General features: G+C 33.1%; 2 protein-coding genes across 2 annotated transcripts; one reads left to right on the plus strand and one right to left on the minus strand.

Annotated features, from left to right (window-relative positions):
• Window positions 1-723: 723 nt before the first annotated feature.
• Window positions 724-5,346, minus strand: LOC108756088 (cationic amino acid transporter 4). The gene is made up of 9 exons (XM_018499649.1): window positions 5,255-5,346; window positions 4,727-4,879; window positions 3,576-3,824; window positions 2,808-3,143; window positions 2,326-2,572; window positions 1,861-2,251; window positions 1,426-1,648; window positions 1,178-1,339; window positions 724-1,077 (listed from the first exon to the last, which is right to left on the minus strand). Exons 2-9 carry the CDS (start codon window positions 4,866-4,868, stop codon window positions 893-895), a joined length of 1,935 nt encoding a protein of 644 aa, XP_018355151.1. The 5' UTR covers window positions 4,869-4,879; window positions 5,255-5,346; the 3' UTR covers window positions 724-892.
• A 1,762-nt stretch (window positions 5,347-7,108) lies between these two features.
• Window positions 7,109-9,696, plus strand: LOC108756089 (armadillo repeat-containing protein 1-like). The gene is made up of 4 exons (XM_018499650.1): window positions 7,109-7,864; window positions 8,444-8,779; window positions 9,148-9,357; window positions 9,506-9,696. The coding sequence occupies exons 1-4, from the start codon at window positions 7,733-7,735 to the stop codon at window positions 9,671-9,673; spliced, it is 846 nt and encodes a 281-aa protein (XP_018355152.1). The 5' UTR covers window positions 7,109-7,732; the 3' UTR covers window positions 9,674-9,696.
• Window positions 9,697-11,324: the final 1,628 nt, after the last annotated feature.

Consider the following 11,324-nt stretch of genomic DNA (forward strand, 5'->3'; position numbering starts at 1 on the left):
AAACGTAAATTTATATCAAATTAGAATATAGATTTATTGATGTTATTTATTAAGTTTTAATTTAATTGATAACAAAATATATATAGCTTTTGGTGATTCTTGCAATAACGAAAAAAAAATTTTTTATCGCAGGATTCTTAATTGATACTTATATTAAATCAAGCTACGCGAAATAAGAGAAAATTCGATGAGTTCTCGTCGATGTTTGAATTTGTGCGTAATAAAACATAAAATAGATAAACTAAGACTCTCCAAGTTTAGACTAGCAACAAGTACTGACAACACATAATGTTTCATAAAACACATCGCTTGCGATAATAATAATAATCATTTAAAAAGCGATAACATTCGTTGATCGAGTTAAGTAAAAATATGAGCTTAAAATATAGGAATTATAAGAATCGCTGTCGTGATTAGTGGAACAAGATAAAGCTAAGTACCAAAAATAGTTTTTTGTACCAGACAAAATTTTCTTGAGGAGATTTCAAAATGCATGAGTTAAAAAGTCCTCTAAGGTCATATTTACAAAATATATTCCATAAACTTTGAATTTCAAGCAACATGTAAAGTGGAGCCGCCGAAGTAGAAAATGTGGTGAGTAAACGAAGAATAGATTTTATATATAAAATAATATTACAGCATTTAAGTAGCCGAGTGCATTAATTATGCATTAACTATATTAAAACTTATTTAAAAAACTTAAAAATTAAACATGTTGTGTTTTGTATTTTATTGTATGATTTATATATAATTCGCATTGCATACAATCTTACGTATAGTCTGTCGTTATTAACAGCTTAAACATTATTTTAGTTTTAAATTTCAAGCTACTTCCACGGCTCCACTAGCGAGCTAGATAAGGAAAACAATTGATAAAAATGTATAACTATTTCTAGTCAACACGTTCCTTGTCATTCAGAATAGGTGCTTTGTCATTTTTCGGACTAACTCGTAACGTAGATCCCCACTTTGTGCCTTTTTCAGCTTCTGAGGTGGCCATTAGAACGGAATATGAGTTTGGAGTAGCGGCGGCTTCTTTACTATAATGAATCCCGTATAGAAAGTAGATTGCCATTCCTGAGAAAGAGCCAAAGAGAAATTATAGAAATTGGATTCATTAAAATGTACAGTTTTGCATTAAAAATTCATGACTAATGCGTGATTATAATAAACATACCAAACGACATCCATACGAAAAATCGTAGCCATGTCATTGATGATAGGTGCATTATCAGGCCCACATTGAAGAGAATGCTTAACGCAGGTACGAATGGTACCAGCGGCACTCGGAATTTCCCAGTGGGTGGATTTTGCCTGTGAGCGCTAATTAGGAAAAGACCTGCGAACACAAGCAACAAACAAATAAAAGTGAATACAATATTCCTTCTATCATGCCAAAAATCGAAAATATTGAAACAAGCTTACTCCCAATGGGTAATGGAAGATAGGTCGCTGCAAAGAGATAATCGCCCAATGTGAACGGGACTGTTACTTCGAATGCTACCATCGTAAAAGCACCGAGGAAGGCGCAGGCTATTGTATAGATAATTAGACAAGCGGTTATGACATGTCGAGTATCGTAATCCTCTAGCCATTCTTCCATCCAGGCGTATCGCGGCTTAAATCTGCCGGATTCTTCGTACAGCAGCTATGCGATACAAATGATTCACATTAATAATATTGTCCAGAAAATCTAAGAATTGCCTAGCGTAATGTTATATTATGATGAGATTTTTATATATATTTTGTCGAAATTTGTATTTTACAAAACTAAATATTTCAAAATGATATCATACGCCGCAACGAGGCGTCATAATTTCAATAAAGCAATTTTATTGAAAGCACTCGCGGCGCACTCACTTCAGATTTGATAGATGCGATGCTACTGGAGTCTGCTTCCTCCGTAGGTGGCGAGGAACAACCACTGCTCGGTGTACCGACGTTAGATTGATCGGAAGGTTGTTGGTCGGGCAGATATCTCAGCAGGACAACGCTAATTGCCACGATAGTATACGCGAGCAAAGTTCCGATCGACATAAACTCTACCAGATGCTGGAGATCGAATAGTAAAGCAATTAAGGCACTGAGCAGTCCACTTATGATCAAATTGCACACCGGCACTTGCGTGCGCTCGCTGATACGACCAAGAAAGCCAAATAACAGACCGTCGTTTGCCATGGAGTACATTGTCCTTGGAAGGGAGAACAGAGATCCGAAAAGAGTCGTTGTCATTCCGCAAAGAGCACCCACGCTGCACAAAACAATTTTCAATTGGTACATTTTAAGAATTTTAATTAAATCAGAAATTAAAATAAAATTGCTCACCTTATTACATATTTAGCCCATGGAATTCCTCTGGATGAAAAAGCTTCCGGGAGAGCGGCGGTAGGATTAATCTCCCAATATGGTACGACCAGAGTCAGGGCGCCGCTGACCAGCATGTATCCAACAGTTACTATCGCCATCGAGAGTATCGTCGCCAGCGGAATACTTCGTCCTGGATCACGAGCCTCCTCTCCAGAAGTCGCGATCGAATCGAAGCCGACGTAGGCGTAGAAACACGTTGCTGCACCTGAATAATGCGCCAAGGATCTTAATTAACTCCTTTCAGTAATTAAGTCCTTTCAATTCAAATACACGTGTACAGAATAATTATTTTCTTTGTATACCATATCTATATATAATTTCTATTACGTTCGTAGTTATCGGACAATTACTGGATAATTAAGTATTTAATAAAGAGATCACAAATCCGCCTATATTTTCCGTCGTGTTTTTTAAAGCACAATCTACTCCAGATAACTTACCTGTGATTATGCCGCCGAAACCATATGGCAAAAGACCACCGTTCTGGCTGCTCCAGTTCGTAATGTCCGCGTAATAAATACCCAGCACGACGAACAGTGCCATCACCGCGAGATTGATGATGGTCAGTAACGAGTTCACTGTCGCCGAGGTTTTCACTCCTAATCCCAAAAGCATCGCGTAAGCCAGACATAATCCGCTAGCTAGGACATCCGGGATGGTGCCCAACGGTTCTCCCATGGTCCACCCACCCATCGCGTCGCGAGTATAATTGCTAATCGCACCACCTATCAGCGAATCCACATATCCGCTCCAAGCCCTCGCCACAGACGCCGCGCCTAATTAGTACGATAAAAAAACTTTTATTAAATTATCAACCTGATTAAATTTTTTCTCTTGTTACTAATTACAACAATTTGACATATTTTACCTTGAGATAAAAAGAATTCTCATATCTTACATATTTAGGATTTTTTGTATTTAAAATTTATGAATATTTCTAAAAAAAATATCTTAAACTTCATCGGATCTTAATCGAACTTTTCTTGGAAATTAGAAATTCAGATATTTAGAATATTTCAGAATTCACATGAAAAAAATTTTCTAAAAAATTATACAAAGATCGTGGAAAGATTCTGAAATGTATATAAAAATTTTGAAAAATTATATATAAAGAATTCGAAGAATTAAATTTTCCAGGGTGGTTTATCTAATTCATTTTTTTCTTTCCTGTTGAGCCTTTATGTTTTGTATAAGAAACAGACTCGTACCAATCATATGCTCCAAGATGAGGTTCCATCCTACGATAAAGGCCCAAAATTCGCCGACGGAGACGTAAGTATAGACATACGCGCTACCCGCCTTCGGTACTCGAGCAGCTAACTCGGCGTAACAAAGCGCAGCCAAAACGGAAGCGAAGCCAGCCACAAGAAAGCTAAAGATCACACCGGGTCCAGCGGTATCGTGCGCAACCGTTCCTGTCAGTACATAAATTCCCGCTCCGACCATATGACCCACACCTGAAAATTGTAGAAATTCGATTTGTTATGTATATGTGTATATATATATATATATATGTAATACTCAGCAAAGTGTTGGCTACAGTTTGCCTGGTAAATTTGATATTCAGCAAATTGTCATCAGCTGTGTTCGTATTAAGTTTGTGTTTTGCTAACAAAACTTGCTAACAGAATATGAAAGCAAATTGTCGACAAAAACTGAGCAAAGCTTTGGTCAGGTTTAATTTTAATCGGTTAATTCTTGCCGTCAATTTGTTGTCAGATTATCAGCAAGCTTAATTTGCATAAGTTTCGATATCAATTTATTCTCGTACAGCAGATTTTCTTATATATATCTATATATATATATATATTCTATTATATTTAATGTCAGCAATTAGTGGCATTAAATATAATAGAATAAAATTTCATATCTTCTCGTCGATAAAATTTGTAGTAATTTGACAAAATTTGTTTTCTACAGATTTTATGGGCATAAGCACAGGACTGTCGTAATTAATATTATTAACTTGAGCCGAGTGAGTTAATCTCAACCCAAGCGTAATTCTTCTACAAAGCATAGCGACTTTATGATTACTTTTATTAATAGTTCACATAATACCGTTGTCTAACGCGACATATCTCACTCAAGGCTATTATTCCGGACTATTACGCTTATCATCACCGCGATAATACGCGCGTAATATAATGGCAAGCTGCATACCGCTCGCACATGTCATATAAAGAATAACAATAACAATATGAATATCTTTGCATAAAAGTAATAATATAAAAAGGCAATTAATAATAAAATGTAAAAGGAATTTAAGTGCAATGAAGTAAAGGGTATCCAGAAATATTTTCTTTTATAATTCGTCACAAAGTTTATTCGTTCAAGCTGTAATTATAAAACTATATTTTACCGAGCAACGTGATGTCAAAGGTGGAAAGACACCTCTTCATCGGGGTTTCGAGCAAATCGCCCTCCAGCTTCTTCCGACGGCACATCTTGTTGTACAAGCCGGACATAACATGGCCCAGGATCATCCTGCGAACCGACGGCATGATGACGGATCCTGAAACAGGATTCCAATTCCCGGCTTACCGACATTCTGCTTAATCGAAGAGAAAAAAAAGATCGTCCAGTTTACGTTTTTTAAATGAAAAATGTTACTCGAACTGTACTTTATTTGTCGAGAGAATTTTATATTGTATAAAACGTGCACCGAGCGGAAAATTTCCTTTAAGTAAAAATAAAGAAAGATCGATAATTAAAACTCTATGGTGTTCTAATACAATATGTCACGACGGTGACAAGTAGCAACGTCGAACATGACGCACACACGCATTTCCGCGGCAGCCGATCGATAAAAAAAAGGCGATCCTGGAGTATCCCAAGGGCACTTCGAGATGCAGCGGAATGTATTCACGGTGTGGCAGAGCGTACTTACGTTGTAATTACACGGACATTCAACGACGAGACCGTCGACTCGGTCGACTACGTGCTACGGCGGATCGTGCAACCACAGTAGATGCTGAGGGGATCGTACGACTCGCGATATAAAGGATAAGGGATGTTACATTCTTGCGAATGCGCAGTGGATAACCAATCAAGAACCGGTCCTAGATGTTAAAAAGCAATATTGCTGCTATTAATATGGCTAAGAGAACGGGACAAATGAGAAATTAAAAAAATAGATCCTAATTAAATCATATATTATCTAAACTAATTATCTTAAATTCATTATTATTCTAAATTAAATTTCCATGGTTTTTATCAATGGCTCAAAAATTCATTCTGAACATATACATATAATATTTGCCCCATAATTTCTTTTTAAACATATTCTTCTGTATTTCTACAAGTTAAGTCTTAATTGATCTGCAAGAAATTACATTTTTGTAAAAATTGACTGAATATCGATAGAATGTATAATCGCAAAGAGATAGTATTAATTGGAATTTAAAAAATGTTTGAGATCTTTTTTAAGGTTTGAAAGTTTAAACCTTGAAAAATTGAACTTGCAAAAACCGCCACAGTTTTAGAAAAATGTAATTGACAAAAAAAGAGGACTAATTAAGATATTAAAAATATAGCATTTTAAATAATTTCTGGAATTTTAAATCGGTGAAATTAAATTGTAAAAATTTAAAGCTTTAAAAGTCAAAAGTTTAAATAAACATCAAAAAATATAATTGGACAAAAATATCAATATGTCGAATATTATAGTTTCAAAAGTTATATTTATCACATACAGATTCTTTTTCATTATTTGTATCAATACGAATAAAATTAAGACCATTATGGAATCAAATTCACTCCAAATTGCAAGAATTTGAAGCTTCAAAAATTAATGAATTTTAAATTCTTATAATTATATCCAGAGAATATCTATATAATTAGAGAATATTAATTAAAAACGAAATAATCAAAATCGATATTCTAAGCATTGTAGCTACAAAACAGCTTTATTTATTATTATATTTTACATTGTTTAATATATATCATCGATGATGATATATATTATAAATATTTGTATCGTAATATTAGAAATAGTAGAAAGGTTTAAATATATATTTTTTTAATTGATCAGGCTTTATATTATAGTATTGTTTTATTTCTATATTTATATATACATTAAATATAATCTATCAATATTTCTATCTTCTTTTATATAAATTTACGCTCACAATTAAAGCTTTAATAATATCTATTAATTATATCTTTAATAAAACATAATTTTAATGATATTTTATAATACTAAAATGTGTAATATTTGATAACAAAATTATAATCATGGAATACGTAATATACGAATATTGATCGATATATTAGTAGTTTTCTTAATATTTTAAGTCTATCTGAAATTATGTCTAATAATCAATATGCTGTAATAATCTTAAAATGCTAATACACAGCCCTCTGTTGGTTCACGATATCTTAAGACGATCCTATATATAAGATCTGATTTTGAGATACAATATGCATCGTACGCACGCTCGGAATAGATATTATTATATGTATCGCGCGCATTTACTCCGATTTACTCCGATATCGAAATGCATTTTAAAAAACAAAACTATGAAAGTAATTGCGAAAGGAAAACAAAATAAGACTATTATAATTAATCATGCAATATATAACGCACAAATGTTTAGCAATATTTAGATACAATATGTATTACATAGGCGCACACCCGGAATATGTACATGTACATCACGTGCCCATATATTTATTCCGATATCGATGCTTATGGTTTAACGTTGCATCTTTAATTTATTTATTATCCTATCCTTCCACCATGATCCTATCTATCACATTCCGCGATCGTAAATTTCGTACAAACAAACGTAACAGGAATTGAACAGCTCAACTAAATAATTTTCTTTAAATTAAACCGTAATATATTACAATTCCAAGATTGGTTATCCACGATCGTCCACGATTCGTGATAGTCGGAAAGACGACCAATTTCTTCATCCCTTCTCCTCCGTATATATAAAAGAACATTCGGACGGTTCTCAGTAGATAAGAGCACGATATTGACCAGTATCAGTGACTCGCGTGCGAGGACATGTCTCAGTTGATTTTAATCAAATGCTAAATGTGAAAATCTAAAGTTCCCTTTCATTCGTGCCATTCGGCATTCGGAGTTCGGAGTACGTTTCAATATGTTGGTTTCTCGACGATTCTGCGAGTAAGGTTAGAACACGAACATCAGGTTGACCGCCGTTACGACGTAATATTACGGTAATAACGCTCTCGTCGGAGAAAGTAGTGAAATCATTTCGTCGATTTTCCTGCGAGATGAGGACGAGAATTTCCCCTGGAAACTGATTCACAGTTTGCTTTCGTTGTTAAAAAGCAAATCTCATTTAGCCGCGCACGAATCTCAAGCGTGTTGATGTCGACGTAACATTTGTGGACGATGGACGGAGAGGATTCCGTAGATGTAGATGTAGACGAGGTCGTAGATGTGGATCCGCGGGAGCTGCAAGAGACTCTCCAGACTTACAGGAAGCTCGCGGACGATTTTGCGAACCATGACACGATTCTGAAGGTGAATACTCCAATTCATGAAAATGAAGCAAGATAGATCTCAGACAGTCAATTCTATTGAAAATCTTATAAAGTGTCTTGTAAATTTTTCCAACAGAATACTAGTGGAAATATAACATAATAATCAATTAACAAAATACACTATTGTTCAAAAGTATTTACCAATCTAAATTTTTGTATGTATCTTTTATACAACTAAATTCTATTTTAATTCTACTATGTTCTCTTTTTATACATATAGAAATTTTAAACCATTAAACATTATTGTTAAGCCTAATATCTAGAAGATTAGGATGAAAGATTAAAACTTACTCTTCTCCATTTAATTGAGGAAAATAGAGTAGACAAAATTTTGAATAGTAGTATATTATAACAAATTCATAACAGAAACTGATATAACCTGCTATCAATTTATATATGATTGACACAATCAGGTTTTGCTGGTCGAACAGCTTTATGTCAATCTGTCATAATGTCCTGTCCTTTAATCTATTTTTAGCAGGCAAACTGCTAACATTACTATCAATTACTATTAAGATTTTGTTTACTGAATACATTATTGCTGATTGATTTATTTCAGGATAAGACAGTCTTATCGTACATAGCGTACGTTTTAGAAGTATCTGATTTAGATGTGGTTAATTTAGCTCTGGATATTCTGGAGATACTTGTTAAGAATGTAGACAATTATATACACATTACGTCTACTTTTGGTGTGCGCGAATCCTTGGAGGCAATTATTAACAAATACAGCTTGAATGAACCAAAGATAGCCAGTCGAGCACAGCATGTCAAAGATGACATAGAACGTATGAAACCGCCTATATATAATTTGCGCAGTCGTTGCAGGCGAGTTATAGAGCCCAAAAAGTTGAAGACACATGTAATAGTTTTACATGTTCAGGGTTTATTGCCAGTAAGTAATAGTACTAATTAATTGTATCTATTTTATAAAGATTATATTTTATAAAGATTATTTCGTGGGTTTTTTCCGTGTCCAAATCCATTCTTGGAATGCCAACGTGAACCTTGCATTTCATGATACTATCAGGCCGCCCCTCGCCCAGATGAAGTGGACTGGGCAAGGTTCACGAAACATTGGCATTCCAAGAATCTGGACACAGAGAAAACCCACAAAACGCATAATCTTTATATAGAAAGCACCTGTGGAATCCTCAAGAATATGTATCTATTTTAGTTTATTACAATAATATCATATGTGAGAACATAATTATAAAAATAACTATACATTGGAAAGTATAATAAAATAATCAAAATAATTAGGAGACCCGAGCCGAGTTGGAAGGGATATTAATAAGAATTGAAGGTCTTATCTCGCTTGTTGTTGACGTAGAGCATCAACGTGTAACTATGCGCACTTTGAATTCTGTTACCGCTAAACAGATTGCAGAAGCGATCGACAAACATACAGACAATATGGAAGCAAGATTGATTATGAAAAACAAATTTAATCAAGAATTTTTTGTAACATTGGTAAGGATTATTATTACAGCTATTACTGTGATTTATAGTCTGTTTTTATATGATAGGCGGGTGTGTTTCATATTTTAATGTAATTTTTGTTTCAAAAAAAAAAAGTTGAACACGATGTTTCATGTTGAATATGATGAATCGTTTTCAGATACAAGTAGGCGATACCGACAGCGAAGGATTGCCTGATTACTTGCCCGAGGAGGAAGAAGAAGATGATAAGGAGGGAGTTGTGTCATTATTTACTGGTTTAAAGCAAAGCGCTTCATCTTTATATAAATCTACCACAGAGTTTCTAAGTAGTTCATTCTATTGGTAGAATTTCTAACTGTAAAAAAGATTGTTGTAATTACAGTTTTATTTATTTGAAATTAATTATGGTTTATCTGTCTCTTCAAGGAAGGTGAAAATAATTTATGTGAATAGAATACATTACCTCAATAGATGTATAACAAAGAAAAAGACTTATGAAATATGTTTTAGCTATGATCAGTTAATTATAATTATTTAAGAATTTTATACTCCTATCAAGATATTCATAATTAACAATGACTAAAGGAAAATTATTATTTATTATAAATCGTGAAAATCAATTTTGATTTTTATGATTTATAATAAATAATACTTTATACTCTCTTCATCTGTCTTGAAAATTAACAGGTACAGACTTTTAAGTCCATATTTATAAAAAGAAGAGATATTTTATTTGTATACAAAATAACTTTTTTATTTTTCGTATTTTGACAATTGTGCATGTTCTATTTAATGATATAGCACATGTAAATCAATTATGTATACACACTCGGATCTTTTATTACGATCTCAGAGACTTCTAATCGAATTCTAATATGATAATATGTAAATAAATAAATTCCAATGTGTGCTACATATGCACTAAAGATCTAACATTTACTATAATTTAACTAAATTATTAAATTTTATTCATATAAATGAGATTTCATTATAAAAGCTTCTGTGTAAAATGATGGATTAGATATAGATATTAAATATGTATATGTGATATTATATTCAAGTTATAATGCAGCTCAGCAGCTTTTGCAATCAACTAATAAAATAAAAGAATTCGAAAACTTAATTTTTTCAATTATTTCGATGATTATTTGTTTATAAATTTATTTAGATGACGTATTATTTATATGAATTTTTCTTTGTAAAATAAACAAGTGATTCTTTAAAGTTTAAGTAATTGTCGGAATAGCGCGCGCGCGCGCGTGTGTGTCGATACCATGATTTATTTTAACTCAAATTAAAGCAATCGTATAGAATCTTCGAAAGACTATTCGAAAATGGTATATTTAAAATATTCTTTTTTTTTTTTTAATATTGTTACGTTTCAGCTGTTCACATAATCTTTGCGACGCAATACATATGTTGGATTTGTACAAAGAATGAAATATAAAATGTTGTATAAATCAACTTTATTTTATAACACAAATTTTGTGTACTGCTTCTATTATTATATAATAATAGAACTAGTCAGTTTTTTAGCTGCCACTGCACAAAAAGGAACAATTTATGCAACTACTCGCATAAGTATGATGGATACAATATGTATGATTACTACAAAGTACATCTCTCTCTATTTATAATATGCCTCGTAAATTATTTCGTTCAGATGAGCACATCAAAATCGTTATTCTACTTTATCTTTTACGCTTATTCGCTAAGTTCCCGTTGTATTGTCTATATTTACAGATACAGATGTATATAATTGTCATTAAGGCAATTTGAGTTTCAAAGCAGGTACAATAGATGGATGCAAAACATCATTTTTTTTCCTGTAATCGAGTAAACGAAATAGTTCGTAGACACATGCGTATGGAACAGAGAGATAGAACTTACAATAATTATTAGTACCAGTAGTTCGCGGAATGAGTATGAGGTTCGCGTGCAGTCCAGTGCTATTGTTGAGCTTCGTTTTGAAACTCGCGTAACCTGCACCACTAATT

The sequence above is a fragment of the Trachymyrmex septentrionalis genome, unplaced genomic scaffold (assembly GCF_001594115.1).
Source record: "Trachymyrmex septentrionalis isolate Tsep2-gDNA-1 unplaced genomic scaffold, Tsep1.0 scaffold94, whole genome shotgun sequence".
NCBI lineage: Eukaryota > Metazoa > Arthropoda > Insecta > Hymenoptera > Formicidae > Trachymyrmex > Trachymyrmex septentrionalis.